Genomic DNA, 21,342 nt, shown 5'->3' with positions numbered 1-21,342 from the left:
GTAAAGTACAGCACCTGCACAGTTGTGAGGTGAAGATCCTGAGCACTGTGTTCTTGGTGACTTTGGGTGGGTACTGTGAGCCATCTGTGCCATTGATCATGTTGCAGTAAGTGCTGTTCCAGTAGCTGAGGGTATGGTTGCCGTTCCATTCTTCAATATTGAGGTAGTTGTCCATCCCATTCTCGCCTGTTCTGACCTTGTATGTCCCGTCGTTGGAGTTGTTCCGCTGCATAACACAAGTTATATGTATTAGAAATTTTAACAAGATACAAAATAAGCAAGTTTTCAGTGAATAAGATCTGACCAGTGTCAACCTTAAATTTCCTGTGCTTATAGGTATTACTACACTGTATATCATTAACCCTTTCAGGGTCCAGAGGCCAAATTTCAAAGTGCAAACCAGGGTCCAAGAATTTAAAAAAAAAAATTTTGTTACTTTTTCTTATGAAATGGTAGAGAATCTTTTTCTGAAGGTAATAAAACAAAAAGCATGAAATTTGATGGTAAATTTACGAAATTATGCTCTCGCAAGTTTTGATGTGTCAGCGATATTTACGAATCAGCGATTTTGCCGACTTTGACTCCCATTTTAGGCCAATTACATTATTCCAGGAGACCAAATTCTTAGCTATTTTACTAGTATTACTTCTATTCTATTGACTAAGCACAAAAAATCGCCAAGTCAACTGTTTCAACTACAAAATAAAGTGATTGGAAATTGGTAATTTGGCCAATTCAACACAAAGTTCAAAATATTTCAATTTCAAAATAGGGTCCAGAATAAACAATGTAGGTATTCTGGCACTAAACTAACATTTCCTCTGTTCATTAGTTACATTTTGAGGCTTTACAAATGAATTCCATTTTGATTTTTTATTCACATAATGAATTTTTATTCAAACTAAAAAATAGAAGATTTATTGTTATGCAATATTGTAATAATTGTATAGATATCATCACCATATTTGTGAATGTATATTAGACCCACCAGCTGGCGTGTATTAGACGCGTGAGGTCGTTTGTTTACTCTTGAACATCGGCAAAAATTTAACATTTCCGCTACTTTGAGCTCAGTTTCAAACCATTTCCTGTGCTAAAACCAATCAAAATCATCTCTATTTCTGTAATATGTCTTCCATTCTATTAAATGAGACCAAGAAATCGCAAATGCAACTATAAAAAACATACGAAAAACACTGCAAAGTCGCTGTTTTAATCGAAAATCACGGTCTCAGTTTTTTCTCTCGTACACTGTGTGCTGCAGGATTTGTTTTATGTGGTGCACACATACCACACAGATGTATTCTCTCATATCTAGGCCCAAATTTACCACTCTAGTGATACCAGTGAATAGCAGAATACAGTGTTGTAGTAGCAACTAACCAGTATTATAATGGTACTTAGTGAAGTGGAGTGACTTTCATTAGTTTCTTTTTCTTGAAATACCAGACGTTACTGTGAATTTCATATAACCTGTAGTTACCAGCGGTCGCAATATATACAACGAGAAGCAATTATTACTACAGAAAAAGCGCCCTTCCTCCAAAATTTGCACCAGTCAACTATAGTGATAATATAGCATTTATTGTGGTGGAGACGGAAAAAAAAAATAGAGAAGCTAGATACAGCGATTGATAAACAAAGGTGGAGGCTCGACCGTTCGTCATTGTAGGAGTGCCAGCAGTCACCGGCTCTTCAACACGCAAGTTATACTTTTGTATCAATCAAATCACATATTACTCGGGTAGATAATTTCCAGTAGATCCTTCATGTGTTAGCTCAAATCACCGACCAGTATCGTTTAAATAAGTGACCCACTGATCAGATCAGATAGACTGGTCCGAACCCTTGACTGGTCCGAACCCTGGACTGGTTTCAAACGGTTTCGTTGTGCACCACCTAGCAGGTTATTAATAGAATATTCAAGAGGTTGCTAGTAGAATTGCAGTAAATCAACCATTCAAATCATTATCAAGCTGTGTGTAGTCTGTGGTCAGTCAAACGGGCTTCCACATGCATAAATTGTCATTTCTGTGGAAATTGGTGTCACGCCCCTTGTGCAGATATCCAAGAACTAGCTACAAGCAGTATTAAAACAGGGAAGTGTTTTTGGGTATGCCCAAATGAGATAAATCTGTGGACTAAAATCACAAGGGTATTAAAAGAGGTCAACATCAAAGCTGCTTTCATAGAAAACCTGGAAGCTTTCTACAACAGATGGGAACATAAAAAGTCCGGGCTGAATGGTACTGCCCTTGATACTGGCCATGTAGTCAGAAACTGTAAGGCTGGAGATGATGTCCTGGTAGTCAGTAAATGGGGGGCTGATAGTGCTGTCCTGGGAGACAGTAATGGGGAAGCTGGAGGTGCTGTCCTGGGAGACAGTACTGGTGAAGCTGGAGGTGCTGTCCTGGGAGACAGTAATGGTGAAGCTGGAGATGCTGTCCTGGGAGACAGTAATGGGGAAGCTGGAGATGCTGTCCTGGGAGACAGTAATGGTGAAGCTGGAGATTTTGTCCAGGTAGTCGGGAATTATACGCAGGAAGGAATACATATGAATGACCTCATAGGGGACAGGAGCCATAGTAGGGAAACAAGTGTAGTCAAAGATAAGATAAAACCAATATTGCAAACTAGAAATACCGCAGGAAATAGCAAACAAGAGGACTCCACTAGCAATAGTGAGGATATATTACCAAAAACAAATGGTGGGAGCTCCATTGTTGGTGCTAGGGAGGATAGAAGTAAGACAGGGAAACATGCACCAACAGGGAATACAGTCACAGAAACCCAAGGCAAACGGAAACCAAGCCTGTGCACATACTATGCACTCGGTATCTGCTGGCATGGGAAATCTGGAAAAACAGATGGGACGTGCAACTATGACCACCCTAGGAAATGCCATGCCCATATGACAACAGGAAAATGCAAACTCCCTTCCTGTAAGCTTTTTCACCCTGAACTGTGTACCTCTTCAGTACAGGAAAGACTGTGCTATAACTTAAATTGCCAGGCATACCATCTAAAGGGGACAAAAAGATACAAAACATCCAGGCCATGGGAAAACCTGGGTAGCCACAGCCACTCAAGAGGGAGAGGTTTTTTAGTGCCAGGAAGGAAAAAAAAAAACTGGCAGGAAATGGCAGAAATCGTACACCAAATCCAGTCATTCCTGGAGTGGAACCACAGTCGATGGCCTCCACTCCAAACCAACAGATACAGATACTAATGCCGGAAAAAAAATCCCCCCCCCAGTACCAACAATACCACCAGTCCGATAACATTCTTCTTTGCAAATATACAGGGTCTAAAGCCAGCAACAAACAACAAAATACCTTTCATCCGTGGACTGCTTGCAGAGGCAAAGGCAATGTTCGCGGCTTTCACTGAGACCCACATAAAGGATCACTTGGACAACGAAATATGGATCCCAGGTTACAACCTATACAGATGTGACAGAGTGAACAGGCAAAAGGGGGGGGGTTGGCCTGTACATTGCAGAGTCACTTGTTTGCACAGAACTGCTAAATGCCTCAAATGATGTAGTGGAAGTTTTAGCAGTAAAGGTCGAGAACCAAAACCTAGTCATTGTGATAGTCTACAAGCCTCCGGATGCAACATCCCAGCAATTCCAGGAACAGCTGTTAAAAATTGACCACTGTCTGGAAAACCTTCCAGCTCCTGCACCCAACATCTTGCTCCTGGGGGATTTCAACTTAAGGCACCTAAAATGGAGGAATATAGCAAATAATATTGTTGCAGTAATAACACCAGGAGGCAGCTCTGATGAAAACTCACACTCACGCGAGCTTTTAAATCTCTGCACAAAATTCAATTTAAACCAGCAAATAATAGAGCCTACTAGACTGGAGAATACACTAGACCTCATCTTCACTAACAATGATGATCTGATAAGAAATATCACCATATCAAAAACAATATACTCAGATCACAACATAATTGAGGTTCAGTCATGTATGCGCGGAGCCCCAGACCGACATAATGAGATTAGTCACGAGGGAGCATTCACCAAATTCAACTTCAATAACAAAAACATAAAGTGGAACCAAGTAAACCAAGTCCTAACCGATATAAGCTGGGAAGATATACTAAGCAACACAGACCCCAACTTATGCCTAGAACAGATTAACTCGGTAGCACTCGATGTATGCACAAGGCTTATTCCTCTAAGAAAAAGGAGGAGTAGATGTAAAACAGAAAGAGACAGGCGCTCCCTTTACAGGCGACGGAAAAGAATAACAGAGCGGCTAAAAGAGGTCAATATATCTGAAATGCGTAGGGAGACACTGGTCAGAGAAATAGCAAGCATCGAACTTAAGCTAAAAGAATCCTTTAGGAGTCAGGAATCGCGGGAAGAACTAAAAGCCATAAATGAAATCGAAAGAAACCCAAAGTATTTCTTCTCCTATGCCAAATCAAAATCGAGAACAACGTCCAGTATTGGGCCCCTACTTAAACAAGATGGGTCCTACACAGATGACAACAAGGAAATGAGTGAGCTACTCAAGTCCCAATATGACTCAGTTTTTAGCAAGCCGCTAACCAGACTGAGAGTCGAAGATCAAAATGAATTTTTTATGAGAGAGCCACAAAATTTGATTAACACAAGCCTATCCGATGTTATCCTGACGCCAAATGACTTCGAACAGGCGATAAATGACATGCCCATGCACTCTGCCCCAGGGCCAGACTCATGGAACTCTGTGTTCATCAAGAACTGCAAGAAGCCCCTATCACGAGCCTTTTCCATCCTATGGAGAGGGAGCATGGACACGGGGGTCGTCCCACAGTTACTAAAAACAACAGACATAGCCCCACTCCACAAAGGGGGCAGTAAAGCAACAGCAAAGAACTACAGACCAATAGCACTAACATCCCATATCATAAAAATCTTTGAAAGGGTCCTAAGAAGCAAGATCACCACGCATCTAGAAACCCATCAGTTACACAACCCAGGGCAACATGGGTTTAGAACAGGTCGCTCCTGTCTGTCTCAACTATTGGACCACTAAGACAAGGTCCTAAATGCACTAGAAGACAAAAAGAATGCAGATGTAATATATACAGACTTTGCAAAAGCCTTCGACAAGTGTGACCATGGCGTAATAGCGCACAAAATGCGTGCTAAAGGAATAACAGGAAAAGTCGGTCGATGGATCTATAATTTCCTCACTAACAGAACACAGAGAGTAGTCCTCAACAGAGTAAAGTCCGAGGCAGCTACGGTGAAAAGCTCTGTTCCACAAGGCACAGTACTCGCTCCCATCTTGTTCCTCATCCTTATATCTGACATAGACAAGGATGTCAGCCACAGCACCGTGTCTTCCTTTGCAGATGACACCCGAATCTGCATGACAGTGTCTTCCATTGCAGACACTGCAAAGCTCCAGGCAGACATCACCCAAATCTTTCAGTGGGCTGCAGAAAACAATATGAAGTTCAACGATGAGAAATTTCAATTACTCAGATATGGTAAACATGAGGAAATTAAATCTTCATCAGAGTACAAAACAAATTCTGGCCACAAAATAGAGCGAAACACCAACGTCAAAGACCTGGGAGTGATCATGTCGGAGGATCTCACCTTCAAGGACCATAACACTGTATCAATCGCATCTGCTAGAAAAATGACAGGATGGATAATGAGAACCTTCAAAACTAGGGAGGCCAAGCCCATGATGACACTCTTCAGGTCACTTGTTCTATCTAGGCTGGAATATTGCTGCACACTAACAGCACCTTTCAAGGCAGGTGAAATTGCCGACCTAGAAAATGTACAGAGAACTTTCACGGCGCGCATAACGGAGATAAAACACCTCAATTATTGGGAGCGCTTGAGGTTCCTAAACCTGTATTCCCTGGAACGCAGGAGGGAGAGATACATGATTATATACACCTGGAAAATCCTAGAGGGACTAGTACCGAACTTGCACACGAAAATCACCCACTACGAAAGCAAAAGACTTGGCAGACGATGCACCATCCCCCCAATGAAAAGCAGGGGTGTCACTAGCACGTTAAGAGACCATACAATAAGTGTCAGGGGCCCGAGACTGTTCAACTGCCTCCCAGCACACATAAGGGGGATTACCAACAGACCCCTGGCAGTCTTCAAGCTGGCACTGGACAAGCACCTAAAGTCAGTTCCGGATCAGCCGGGCTGTGGCTCGTATGTTGGTTTGCGTGCAGCCAGCAGCAACAGCCTGGTTGATCAGGCTCTGATCCACCAGGAGGCCTGGTCTCAGACCGGGCCGCGGGGGCGTTGACCCCCGGAACTCTCTCCAGGTAAACTCCAGGTAAACTCACAGCTTATTAGAGTGAGCTGAGCTCATAGCGTAGATCTACGGATTGGACTCTCAACGTAAAGCCGTAGATCTACGGCATGGACCCTGAAAGGGTTAAAGACCCATTTTATGTAATCGACTTATAGAGGAGGAATGTCAGTGTGTCCCTTAACCCTTCGACTGTCGCGGTCGTATATATATGTCATGGGAGATACCGTGTTTGACGTATCAATTTTTTTTTTATTATCACACTGGCCGATTCCCACCAAGGCAGGGTGGCGCGAAAAAGAAAAACTTTCACCATCATTCACTCCATCACTGTCTTGCCAGAAGGGTGCTTTACACTAGTTTTTAAACTGCAACATTAACACCCCTCCTTCAGAGTGCAGGCACTGTACTTCCCATCTCCAGGACTCAAGTCCGGCCTGCCGGTTTCCCTGAACCCCTTCATAAATGTTACTTTGCTCACACTCCAACAGCACGTCAAGTATTAAAAACCATTTGTCTCCATTCACTCCCATCAAACACGCTAACGCACGCCTGCTGGAAGTCCAAGCCCCTCGCACACAAAACCTCCTTTACCCACTCCCTCCAACCTTTCCTAGGCCGACCCCTACCCCGCCTTCCTTCCACTACAGACTGATACACTCTTGAAGTCATTCTGTTTCGCTCCATTCTCTCTACATGTCCGAACCACCTCAACAACCCTTCCTCAGCCCTCTGGACAACAGTTTTGGTAATCCCGCACCTCCTCCTAACTTCCAAACTACGAATTCTCTGCATTATATTCACACCACACATTGCCCTCAGACATGACATCTCCACTGCCTCCAGCCTTCTCCTTGCTGCAACATTCATCACCCATGCTTCACACCCATATAAGAGTGTTGGTAAAACTATACTCTCATACATTCCCCTCTTTGCCGCCAAGGACAAAGTTCTTTGTCTCCACAGACTCCTAAGTGCACCACTCACCCTTTTCCCCTCATCAATTCTATGATTCACCTCATCCTTCATAGACCCATCCGCTGACACGTCCACTCCCAAATATCTGAATATAGGTAGTAGGTTGGTAGACAGCAACCACCCAGGGAAGTACAGTGGACCCCCGCTTAACGATCACCTCCAAATGCGACCAATTATGTAAGTGTATTTATGTAAGTGCGTTTGTACGTGTATGTTTGGGGGTCTGAAATGGACTAATCTACTTCACAATATTCCTTATGGGAAAAAATTCGGTCAGTACTGGCACCTGAACATACTACTGGAATGAAAAAAGTTCGTTAACCGGGGGTCCACTGTACTACCATCCTGCCAGATGACTGTGAAACAGAAACCTGTAACTGTTTTGCATGATGGTAGGATTGCTTGTTTCTTTTTCTGTCTCATAAACACGCTAGATAACAGGGATATCTTGCTACTCCTACTTACACTTTGGTCACACTTCACAGACACGCACATGCATATATATATACAGTGGACCCCCGGTTAACGATATTTTTTCACTCCAGAAGTATGTTCAGGTGCCAGTACTGACCGAATTTGTTCCCATAAGAAATATTGTGAAGTAGATTAGTCCATTTCAGACCCCCAAACATACACATACAAACGCACCTACATAAATACACTTACATAATTGGTCGCATTCGGAGGTAATCGTTATGTGGGGGTCCACTGTACATACATCTAGGTTTTTCCCCTTTTTCTAAATAGCTCTTGTTCTTCTTTATTTCTTCTATTGTCCATGGGGAAGTGGAAAAGAATCTTTCCTCCGTAAGCCATGCGTGTCGTATGAGGCGACCAAAATGCCGGGAGCAATGGGCTAGTAAGCCCTTCTCCTGTAGACATTTACTAAAAAAGAGAAGAAGAAAAACTTTATAAAACTGGGATGCTTAAATGTGCGTGGATGTAGTGCGGATGACAAGAAACAGATGATTGCTGATGTTATGAATGAAAAGAAGTTGGATGTCCTGGCCCTAAGCGAAACAAAGCTGAAGGGGGTAGGGGAGTTTCAGTGGGGGGAAATAAATGGGATTAAATCTGGAGTATCTGAGAGAGTTAGAGCAAAGGAAGGGGTAGCAGTAATGTTAAATGATCAGTTATGGAAGAAGAAAAGAGAATATGAATGTGTAAATTCAAGAATTATGTGGATTAAAGTAAAGGTTGGATGCGAAAAGTGGGTCATAATAAGCGTGTATGCACCTGGAGAAGAGAGGAATGTAGAGGAGAGAGAGAGATTTTGGGAGATGTTAAGTGAATGTATAGGAGCCTTTGAACCAAGTGAGAGAGTAATTGTGGTAGGGGACCTGAATGCTAAAGTAGGAGAAACTTTTAGAGAGGGTGTAGTAGGTAAGTTTGGGGTGCCAGGTGTAAATGATAATGGGAGCCCTTTGATTGAACTTTGTATAGAAAGGGGTTTAGTTATAGGTAATACATATTTTAAGAAAAAGAGGATAAATAAGTATACAAGATATGATGTAGGGTGAAATGACAGTAGTTTGTTGGATTATGTATTGGTAGATAAAAGACTGTTGAGTAGACTTCAGGATGTACATGTTTATAGAGGGGCCACAGATATATCAGATCACTTTCTAGTTGTATCTACACTGAGAGTAAAAGGTAGATGGGATACAAGGAGAATAGAAGCATCAGGGAAGAGAGAGGTGAAGGTTTATAAACTAAAAGAGGAGGCAGTTAGGGAAAGATATAAACAGCTATTGGAGGATAGATGGGCTAATGAGAGCATAGGCAATGGGGTCGAAGAGGTATGGGGTAGGTTTAAAAATGTAGTGTTAGAGTGTTCAGCAGAAGTTTGTGGTTACAGGAAAGTGGGTGCGGGAGGGAAGAGGAGCGATTGGTGGAATGATGATGTAAAGAGAGTAGTAAGGGAGAAAAAGTTAGCATATGAGAAGTTTTTACAAAGTAGAAGTGATGCAAGGAGGGAAGAGTATATGGAGAAAAAGAGAGAGGTTAAGAGAGTGGTGAAGCAATGTAAAAAGAGAGCAAATGAGAGAGTGGGTGAGATGTTATCAACAAATTTTGTTGAAAATAAGAAAAAGTTTTGGAGCGAGATTAACAAGTTAAGAAAGCCTAGAGAACAAATGGATTTGTCAGTTAAAAATAGGAGAGGAGAGTTATTAAATGGAGAGTTAGAGGTATTGGGAAGATTGAGGGAATATTTTGAGGAATTGTTAAATGTTGATGAAGATAGGGAAGCTGTGATTTCGTGTATAGGACAAGGAGGAATAACATCTTGTAGGAGTGAGGAAGAGCCAGTTGTGAGTGTGGGGGAAGTTCGTGAGGCAGTAGGTAAAATGAAAGGGTTGGTAAGGCAGCCGGGATTGATGGGATAAAGATAGAAATGTTAAAAGCAGGTGGGGATATAGTTTTGGAGTGGTTGGTGCAATTATTTAATAAATGTATGGAAGAGGGTAAGGTACCTAGGGATTGGCAGAGAGCATGCATAGTTCCTTTGTATAAAGGCAAAGGGGATAAAAGAGAGTGCAAAAGTTATAGGGGGATAAGTCTGCTGAGTATACCTGGTAAAGTGTATGGTAGAGTTATTATTGAAAGAATTAAGAGTAAGACGGAGAATAGGATAGCAGATGAACAAGGAGGCTTTAGGAAAGGTAGGGGGTGTGTGGACCAGGTGTTTACAGTGAAACATATAAGTGAACAGTATTTAGATAAGGTTAAAGAGGTCTTTGTGGCATTTATGGATTTGGAAAAGGCGTATGACAGGGTGGATAGGGGGGCAATGTGGCAAATGTTGCAGGTGTATGGTGTAGGAGGTAGGTTACTGAAAGCAGTGAAGAGTTTTTACGAGGATAGTGAGGCTCAAGTTAGAGTATGTAGGAAAGAGGGAAATTATTTCCCAGTAAAAGTAGGGCTTAGACAAGGATGTGTGATGTCACTGTGGTTGTTTAATATATTTATAGATGAGGTTGTAAGAGAAGTAAATGCGAGGGTCTTGACAAGAGGCGTGGAGTTAAAAGATAAAGAATCACACACAGAGTGGGAGTTGTCACAGCTGCTCTTTGCTGATGACACTGTGCTCTTGGGAGATTCTGAAGAGAAGTTGCAGAGATTGGTGGATGAATTTGGTAGGGTGTGCAAAAGAAGAAAATTAAAGGTGAATACAGGAAAGAGTAAGGTTATGAGGATAAAAAGATTATGTGATGAAAGATTGAATATCAGATTGGAGGGAGAGAGTATGGAGGAGGTGAATGTATTCAGATATTTGGGAGTGGACGTGTCAGCGGATGGGTCTATGAAAGATGAGGTGAATCATAGAATTGATGAGGGAAAAAGAGTGAGTGGTGCACTTAGGAGTCTGTGGAGACAAAGAACTTTGTCCTTGGAGGCAAAGAGGGGAATGTATGAGAGTATAGTTTTACCAACACTCTTATATGGGTGTGAAGCATGGGTGATGAATGTTGCAGCGAGGAGAAGGCTGGAGGCAATGGAGATGTCATGTCTGAGGGCAATGTGTGGTGTGAATATAATGCAGAGAATTCGTAGTTTGGAAGTTAGGAGGTGCGGGATTACCAAAACTGTTGTCCAGAGGGCTGAGGAAGGGTTGTTGAGGTGGTTCGGACATGTAGAGAGAATGGAGCGAAACAGAATGACTTCAAGAGTGTATCAGTCTGTAGTGGAAGGAAGGCGGGGTAGGGGTCGGCCTAGGAAAGGTTGGAGAGAGGGGGTAAAGGAGGTTTTGTGTGCGAGGGGCTTGGACTTCCAGCAGGTATGCGTGAGCGTGTTTGATAGGAGTGAATGGAGACAAATGGTTTTTAATACTTGACGTGCTGTTGGAGTGTGAGCAAAGTAACATTTATGAAGGGGTTCAGGGAAACCAGCAGGCCGGACTTGAGTCCTGGGAAGTACAGTGCCTGCACTCTGAAGGAGGGGTGTTAATGTTGCAGTTTAAAAACTGTAGTGTAAAGCACCCTTCTGGCAAGACAGTGATGGAGTGAATGATGGTGAAAGTTTTTCTTTTTCGGGCCACTCTGCCTTGGTGGGAATCGGCCAGTGTGATAATAAAAAAAAAAATATTGATAATTATGTTTGTGTGCTTATTGTGTTGTATACAACGAGTGTATATATGTACATTGCACCTTACTTTGGTCTCACAGGCCACATTAGTTATGTGAAAAAATAAAATAGTAAAAAAAACAACAAACCTTCAAATACAAGTAAACTAAAGTTTACCGGGTGAGGGGCAGTCCCTGCTGTTGCCATACGCGGCTCATTTTCTGCAAACTTCATGCCTCTATATCTCGGTAAGTACTGATGGGAAATTTTTTTGGGGGGGACTAAAACAATCAGAAAAATAATCTTAACATTTTCATAAGAAAATAATTTTTTTTTTTCGAATATTTTGCGACACCAGGAGACACTTCAGGATTGGGCCTTTAGACAGTCAAAGGGTTAAGCCAGAATAATGTTAAAACTGGGAGAAAAAGAGCTAATGTATTCTACTGTATATACTTAATACAGCCTCTCCTCACTTAACGATGGAGTTCCATTCCTAAGCTCACGTTGGTAAACGAATTTGTCGTTAAGTGAGGAGCATACTATAATCGTAGTGGGTTTGTGTCAACCATCTTTAATGTTACCTTTGCACCATTTATAACATTTCTAGTATAGTATTTTTAAATGTACTGTATATAGTAATAAAAAGATTAGAGGAAATCAGCTCTAATGTACATTATTTAGGTAAGCATACTTGTCAGAGAGTCCGTCAAAAGTCTGAGTCGTTGGTAAACAAGTACGTCGCTAAGTGAGGAGAGGCTGTATAGTACTGTGCACAATTATAGATAGTATACTGCAACAAAAATTGAAAATACAGATTTAAAAGTACAATTTACTTTGTGAATTTTGATAATTTCAAAATTCCATTACAACAAGGGTTTATTAATTCAACTTATTACTTTTGAACACTGGGGTCAGTAAGAGGGTTACTTCTCTATTATATAATGGTTTTCATGACAACTATGCCAGACAGTAATTCACTTCCATGGACAAGCTACAGCACTGGTTGCTAAGCATGTTTTTTTATATAACTGAATGTACAGGTTACAAGGTGTAACCCTACCTCAATTCACTTAACCCTTTCAGGGTTTCCGACGTACTAGTACGGCTTTCGCACCAGGGTTATTGATGTACTAGAATGCCTAAATTCTAGTGCCTTCAAATCTAGTGAGAGAAAGCTGGTAGGCCTACATATGAAAGAATGGGTCTATATGGTCAGTGTGCACAGTATAAAAAAAATCCTACAGCACACAGTGCGTAATGAGAAAAAAAAAACTTTGACCATGTTTTTGGATTAAAACAGCGAATTTCCACTGTATTTTTGTATGATATTTATGGTTGTATTCCAGTTTTCCTGGTCTCATTTTATAGAATGGAAGACATATTACAGGAATTGAGATGATTTTGATTGGTTTCACAATGAAAAGTTCCTTGAAATTGAGCTCAAAGTAGCAGAAATGCTCGATTTTTACCAAAGTTCAAAAGCAAACAAATCATGCCAAGCGTCCAATAAACATCAACTGGTGAGTCTAGTATTCTTTCACAAGTGCACTGATATTATTTATACCATTTCTACACTAATGCAGTAGTCTGCATAACAGTAAATCTTTCATTTTTTGCGAGAATAAAAATTCAAAGTGGAAAGCAAAAGAAATGTCAAGAGGGGCATGGGGACGTGACTAACGAACAGAGAACTTGTTATTTTAGTGCCAAGAATGTCTGTCTTGTTTATTCTGGACCCTATTTGGAAATTGGCATCTTCTGAAATTTGTGTGAAATTGGCAAAATTGCCAATTTCTAACCACTTTATTGGATAGTTGAAATTGGTAAATGGGTGCTTTCTTGTACTCATTCGATAGAAAAAATAGAGTTCTAGTGAAATATGATTTTTGAAGACTAGTACACAGGAATTGGCCGAAAATAGGGCTCAAAGTGGGCAAAATCGCCGATGCGTAAACACCGTCGAGACCGCTAACTTCGCGAGAGCATAATTCTGTAAATTTTCCATCAAATTTCATACTTTTGGTGTCATTATGATCGGGAAAAGATTCTCTATCACTTCATAAGAAAAAATGATTTTTTTTTTCCAAAAAATTTTTGACCCTGAGAACGAGTTTAGGAGAGGGCCTCTCGACCCTGAAAGGGTTAAAATCTCAGCCTTGTCTAAGGTATATTACTCCCCCAGGATACCACACACAACAGATGGCTAACACCCAGGTAGTATATCAATTTATTGCTAGATGAATAGGAGCACAAGTATAACATGACCTTCATTTTCAATTATGCCCAGGATTAAACCTAGGTTACTTTTGGTTGTAAGCTGACAATATTACCACTAAGCAATAAACTTTATTCATGTGCAGCTCAAGACCCAATCAAATTTACCTAATTATCACATCCTAAGAAACATACACTTTAATGTATCCTTAATTCAGTGGTCATAGAACTTAGAGATACCTGTTAATTATACTGGTTATTAAACCTATTTGCCCTTAATCATACTTAGGACTGACATGTATTTTCACATTCTTTTAAACAAAGTTGTATATATTCTTGGGAAAAATAGGTATGCACAGTATGTTAACATATGAGAAGACATAATTCTTGTAAATGCAGCAAGGATGTTTTTATATTTTAAATTACTGTTTGTCTGAAATACAGAAATACTTAAAACAAAAGTTCCTAACACCATCTGCATTAATTGAAATTGATGTATAAAATGTATAATGAAAAACTTTTTCATAAAACACTGGTTTAAGATCAGTATAAAAATATATTATACTGTATATAGCCAAAACAATAAAATTGGAGGTACAGCAGACAGTTCCTAAGCATAATAATGTAAATGCTTTAATCAAAGTCATTCAATATATCAGTGTTCTTAGGGTACACGGACACATTTAAGCCAATAACTAACCCCATACATGAGGCACATTTTGTTGTCTTGCAAAAATTCAGGGATATCTGGTACACCCATCGCTTCCAAAATCTCATATATTGTTCCACTCCAACCTTCTGTGAAATTTAATTGGGGTAACACTTCTGAAAAGTCGAAGTCGAATTCAGGCAAAGGATAGCCTTCGAAGAGAAGCTCACGAACCACGTGACTCTCAAAAAGATCCATTTCTTTCTCCAGCTGACTCCAGACTGTACGCAGTATTGGGTTTGTTTCATTGCCAAAGACTTGGGATGCAACCTTCATCCAGTGTCACCAGAATGGAAAGAGATTTTAGGGATGATAAACTGTTAGACAAGATAGGGTTATAGTATGGCTAATGTAACATAAGGTACAGTAGAGTACAGTAAGGCAAGGCAAGGCAAGGCAATGCAAGGCAAGGTTAGGTTAAGTAGAATAAGGTATAGTTAGATCAGGTTAGGTAACATTATGTAAGCTAGAGGCAGACTAGGTAAGGCTAAGGATAGATTAGCTAAATAACAAAAAAGGCACAATACCGTGACTGGAACGATACACAAATAACCCGCACATAAAAGAGAGAAGCTTACGATGACGTTTCGGTCCGACTTGGACCATTGACAAAGTCACACTAACCAGAGGTGGAGCAGGACGGCTATATATAGGCAGGAAGAGGTGGTGGTAGTAGTAGTACAAGAGTTGTATATAATACCGACAAGATGAAATTAAGACACATGCACAACACCCAGGCATCCCCATCATAGACGTTTCGCCATCCAGCCAGCCACTTGACTGGTCTTCTGCTAAAACTGTCTTCCCTACTTCCAACTCGAACAGTCGCCGTCTAGTTGAATCCTCTCTAATACACAACTTTCCTTGTATGAACCTTAGCCCTGGCTTCGTCTCTGTAGATGCCTTCCTCTCCCACTACATTGTAAAATGCTCCAAACTTCAGAACACCCGTGACTTAACCTGAATCCTCATTTTTTCTTTTTCTTTTTCTTCTTCTTCCTCTTCCCCTTTCCTCTTTCCTTTTCTCCTCTGGGTTGTCTTTCTCTCTCCTGTCTCGTGTTTCTGTTCCTTCTTCATTTATTTCACCACTTCCCTTTCACGCACCTCTGTGCGCTTGCTCTCCCTCTGTGGGCATCTAGCTCTCTTGCAGTGCTCCCCTTCCTTTGTATTTCCCACTTCTACCACTACCACTACTACTGCCTCTTCTTCTTCTACTACTACTAAACTACTGATGAAATTAAGACATATGTGCGGCGTCTGGTTGTCTTTGTTGTGGACGTTTCGCCATCCAGTGGCTGGCTGGATGGTGAAACGTCTATGATGGGGATGCCCGGGTGTTGTGCATGTGTCTTAATTTCATCTTGTTGGTATTATATACAACTCTTGTACTACTACCACCACCTCTTCCTGCCTATATATAGCCATCCTGCTCCACCTCTGGTTAGTGTGACCTTGTCAATGGTCCAAGTCAGACCGAAACGTCGTCGTAAGCTTCTCTCTTTTATGTGCGGGTTATTTGTGTATAGATTAGCTAAGGGTACTAGCTAGGCTAGGTAAGGTTAAACTAGTTATACTAGGCTAGGTAAGGCTAGACTAGTTATATTAGGTTCGGTAAGGCTAGTTATACTAGGTTAGGTAAGGCTAGACTAGTTATACAAGGCTAGGTAAAGTTAGACTAGTTATAGAAGGCTACATAAGGCTAGACTAGTTATACTAGGCTAGGTAAGACTAGACTAGGCAAGGCCAGACTAGTTATACTAGGCTAGGTAAGACTAGTTATACTAGACTAGGTAAGGCTAGACTGGCTATGCTAGGCTAGGTAAGGCTAAACTAGCTAGGCTAGTTAAGGCTACATTAGCTAGGTTAGGTAAGGCTAGACTAGTTATGCTTGGCTAGGTATGCCTAGACTAGCTAAGCTATGCAAGTCTAACCTAGCTAGGCTAGGTAAGGCCAGACTAGGTAGGTCAGGCAAGACTAGACCAGTTAGGCTAGTTAGTTTATTATGCACCCGGGCCGGGACAAGACCAGTTAAGCTACTACAGTACAGTATGAACCCCATACCCATCCTATGGGCAGTAGCTAGGCTAGGCAAGACTAAACTAGCTAGGCCTAAGCAAGACTAGACTAGCTATGTGTTATGGGACTATGGGACCCAACACATATTGATGTATATAAGTGTTATGTTGTTGTCCTCTAGGTAAGGCTATCCTAGCTGGGCTAGGTAAGGCAAGACTAGTTAGGCTAGACTAGCTAGGCTAGGTTAGGGATGGTAAAAATAGGTTAGGTTAGGTTAGCCATGCACGACAAAGTACAGAGAAATGGAGAAAGGAAGAGTTAGAGAGAGAGAGAATGTAAATATTTTAACATGCAAAATTGACAAAAAAAAAAAAATACCAAGCAAATCAAAATGTTGTAAGAGTTAAGTATATTATAAGTGCTGACAAACACATCACACTCAATATGTTAACACTGTGTCAAAACTGATAATGATAACAATAGATAAAGAAATAATAAATAAGATCATGAAATTGCTTATTATATGCAATCTGTTAAGTTATTTAGTAAGAATATCATTAAATTTTACAATTATTTTATTAAATAGTCTTGTGAACAAGAGTCAAGTGCTGTTATTATGTATATATGTCAACAAATCACTGAGACCATTTCCAAAATCATAAAATGTCACATATGTTAAAGCCTCTATAATTCAACAGACAATTTGGACATTATTCCTTATTTCAGCAAGTCTGAGATATTATTTTGATTTTAAATGGCATAAGATTATAACCAGTAACAATAAATTAAATAAGAGCTTAATGTGTCTCCTAAGGGCCACCAGTGGCCATGGTAAACCTCCCCTCAATGTGTCTCCTAAGGGCCACCAGTGGCCATGGTAAACCTTCCCTCAATGTGTCTCCTAAGGGCCACCAGTGGCCATGGTAAACCTTCCCTCAATGTGTCTCCTAAGGGCCACCAGTGGCCATGGTAAACCTCCCCTCAATGTGTCTCCTCAGGGCCACCAGTGGCCATGGTAAACCTCCCCTCAATGTGTCTCCTCAGGGCCACCAGTGGCCATGGTAAACCTCCCCTCAATGTGTCTCCTCAGGGCCACCAGTGGCCATGGTAAACCTTCCCTCAATGCTGCTCTTTTATGGTGTAAATTGTTAGTATGAAAGGTGAGAAACCATTTGGTTTGAAAAATAAAGCAAAGGTGAAACAGATCTGAGTATTTTCTTTTATTAGTACTGTTAAAAATATATTCCTTATAATTTGGAATCTGCCAAAGTGCTGCAGTTATAGAGGACTTCACTGTAAATTAATAATTATTTATTGTACCATGTGATTTTAACATATATATACATTATAAAGAAAAGCATTTATATACAGCACAGATAATTATCACTGTACAATAACCAACATCAAATGACAATATCTTTAAGTTCAAAAGGAGTGGACCAGTAAGCCAGTGGAAGACCTCTGCCAGATGACCACAGGCTATAGTGGTGGGTCAACTTATGACTAGGACCATGAATAAGTCAATTAAGACCAACATCAAAAGATAATTTATCTTGTTTGGTGGCAGATCTTACCTAGCCTAACATATGAGAGTGTAAACTTCACCAGCATGGTGGCTGGGGCAGCAAGTCCACACAAGGGCATAAAGACAGGTAATGCATGGCATCATTTTATTTTAGATGTTTCATTTGAGACTGCTCCATCCTGAGCTCAATCCTGTGCATCACCTCTTGTTATACCCTCTTTCTAACATAATATTAATGTATATTTTCATTTTGACTAAAACTGTAAATATATTCATAGCTTCTGAAAACAGGAAAGTGTCTTCCCATGTCTTTAAGATCACAGTGAAGGGCTCTTGATCCAAGGAGGCAAAACTAAACTCTCCTTCCTTGGATCAGATATGACTACCTCTTATTACCCAGGTTCTCTCTGAACTCCTATAGGTTTATCTCTCCCTCTATGAGTGCAATCATAATAATGTAATCAAGCACTACAAGCACAGACGAAGGCGAAGAGTCACAGAGCTGCTGAGTGGGGTCAATATATCTGAAATATGAAGGGAAGCACTGGTCAATGAAATTACAAATATTGAACTTAAGCTGAAGGAATCTTATAGGAGAAAGGAATCACAGAACTAAAAGCCATAAAGGAAATTGAAAGAAAAAACAAAATACTTCTTCTCTTATGCCAAATCTAAGGGAAAAACAACATCCAATATTGGGCCCCTGCTTAGGCGAGATGGGACATACACAGATGATAACCAAGAAATGAATGAGATACTAAAGTCCCAATATGGCTCAGTGTTCAGCTATCCACTGCCCACTCTAAGAGTCGACAATCCAAATGAATTCTTTATGAACAAAACCCAAAATCTGGTCATCCCAAAACTCTCAGATATTATTATAACTCCACAAGATTTTGAAGAGGCAATTAATGAGAGAGATGCCCATGCACTCTGCCCCAGGCCCAGACTTGTGGAATTCCATGTTCATCAAGAACTGCAAGAAGTCCCTATCACGTGCCTTCAGCATTTTATGGAAAGGGAGCATGGACACAGGGGTCATCCCCCCACACACTAAAAACAACAGACATAGCTCCACTCCACAAAGGTGGCAGTATAGCAATTGCAAAGAACTACAGACCGATAGCACTAACATCCCATATCATAAAAATCTTTGAGAGGGTTCTAAGAAGAAAGACAGCCAACCACCCAGGTACCCATCAGTTACACAACCCAGGGCAACACGGGTTTAGAGCAGGTCACTCCTGCCTGTCCCTGCTACTAGACCACTATGACAAGGTCCTGGATGCTGTAGTGGATAAACAAAATACAGATATAGTATACACAGACTTTGCAAAAGCTTTCGACAAGTGTGACCATGGTGTAATAGTACACAAAATGTGGGATAAAGGAATAACGGGAAAAGTTGGTTGATGGCTCTACAACTTCCTGACAAATAGAACACACAGAGTAAAGTCCCAGGCAGCCATGGTAAAAAGCTCTGTTCCACAAGGCACAGTAATTGCTTCCATTCTATTCCTCATCCTCATTTCTGACATAGACAGAGATGCAAGCCATAGCTCTGTGTCTTCCTTTGCGGATGACACCCGGATCACCACGGCAGTGACCTCCATCGAAGACAATGCGAGACTCCAAGCGGACATCAACCAAATCTTTGAATGGGCCACTCAAAACAATATGAAGTTCAATGAGGAGAAATTTCAACTACTCAGATATGGAAAACTTGAAGAAATTAAAAATGTGTCAGAGTATACCACAAATTCTAACCATACAATAGAGTGGAAAAGTAATGTGAAGGACCTGGGAGTGATAATGTCAGAGAATCTCACCTTCAAAGACCACAACAATTTATCTGCCTCATCTGCTAAGAAAATGATAGGATGGATAATGAGAACCTTCAAAACTAGGGATGTCAAGCCCATGCTGATTCTCTTCAAATTGCTTGTGCTCTCTAGGCTGGAATACTGCTGTACACTAACGGCCCCCTTCAAGGCTGGCGACATTGCAGAACTAGAGAGTGTACAAAGAACTTTCATGGCATACATAAGTGCGATAAGGCACCTAAACTACTGGGAATGGTTGAAGGTCCTTGATCTGTTTTCTGTCGAATGCAGGCGAGAGAGATACATGTTAATATACACTTGGAAGGTCCTGGAGGGATTGGTATCAAACTTGCACACAAAACTCACTCCATATTAAAGCAGGAGATGCAACATTCCCCCGATGAAAAGCAGGGGTGCCACGAGTACACTGAGAGACAACACAATAAGTGTCTGGGGCCCAAGACTGTTCAATTGCCTCCCAGCATACATAAGGGGGATTACCAATGGACCCCTGGCTGTCTTCAAGAAGGCACTGGACAGGCACCTAAAGTCAGTACCTGACCAATGGGGCTGTGGTTCATACATCAGCTTGCTTGTGGCCAGTAGTAACAGCCTGGTTGATCAGACCCTGATCCACCAGGAGGCCTTGTCTCAGACCAGGCCGTGGGGGCGTTGACCCATGAAACCCTCTCCAGGTAAACTGTCACTCCTTTCACAGTAGGTGCACTTTAATGCTGCTGAAGGGATTTTGATCCAAGAAATTGAGGTAACCCTCCCATTTTGTACACATTCCAATTTGCAATTTATGAATAAGACATACAATTTGTTAGGATTTTTAACCCAGAGCATTAGCCACCCAAAAGTCAGTGTGTCACTGAGGACTGTCTGTCTTATTTCTATTGTGGTTCTTCAATCTTGGCTACCAGGATGCTACCCACACCAGTCCATTAACAACCAGGTACCTACTTACTGCTTGGTGAATTGGGACAGCAGGTGTCTTAAGGAAATACGCTCATTGTTTCCACCCGTGCTGGGGACTGAACCACTGACATTCAGTGTGTGAGGTGAGTGTGCTACCAACCAAGCCACAGGACACACATTACAGCTCTGATGATGAATGCGAAGCTTGTGGGTGGGCAACATGCATTGTTCAGGCCACGTAGTCTACAATAGTCTTATGCAAGATTGACTGCAGCTCTTGTAGTAGTCAGCAGTATGACTAGAACAATAGTGATGCAGTCACTCAGAGCACCACACAGTGTATATACACTGAGAGGTGTTTCTCTCAATGTATACACACTGAGAAAAACAGTGTATATACACCTGAGGTTTCTCTCACCTTATATACACTGATAGTTTACTGTAATTTCTCTTTTAGATATGAAAGTATTTTTGCTGGTAATGAAGAGGTTATGTGCAGCCTTAATGACCCTCATGTAGTAGATAGGCTTTAAACCTCAGTAACCAACCAACTAGAATAAACAGATTTCTTAACACAAGCACAGCTATAATAATAGTGTTACATTTCCTTGTGGACTTAGTGCTCCCTTAGGAATATAGAAATAATAATAACAGCCTGCACACATATACAGTAGCACCCCCCTCATCCATGGGGGATACATTCCAGGACTTGCCATGGATATCTGAAACCTTGGACAGTAGCAAACACTGTGTATGTCTTTTTCATCTACATACATACCTATGATAAAGTTTAAC

General features: G+C 41.1%; 1 protein-coding gene across 4 annotated transcripts in view; it reads right to left on the bottom strand.

The window, feature by feature from the left end:
- The window catches only part of LOC128687197 (lysosome membrane protein 2), a 191,589-nt gene that overhangs the window by 140,151 nt on the left and 30,096 nt on the right, over positions 1 to 21,342 (bottom strand). For 3 of the 4 annotated variants that reach the window (XM_070098503.1, XM_070098502.1, XM_070098504.1), the window contains 2 exons: positions 14,254 to 14,532; positions 15 to 226 (listed from right to left, as the gene is read on the bottom strand). In XM_070098503.1, the coding sequence (XP_069954604.1) occupies positions 15 to 226; positions 14,254 to 14,532 (491 nt within the window). The remainder of the gene's footprint in view (positions 1 to 14; positions 227 to 14,253; positions 14,533 to 21,342) is intronic. The other variant, XM_070098505.1, reaches the window with a different exon arrangement.

This window comes from Cherax quadricarinatus, chromosome 62, assembly GCF_038502225.1.
Source record: "Cherax quadricarinatus isolate ZL_2023a chromosome 62, ASM3850222v1, whole genome shotgun sequence".
Taxonomy (NCBI): Eukaryota; Metazoa; Arthropoda; class Malacostraca; order Decapoda; family Parastacidae; genus Cherax; species Cherax quadricarinatus.
Note: the sequence above shows the minus strand (reverse complement) of the source record. Positions and strands in the feature narration are given on the sequence as shown.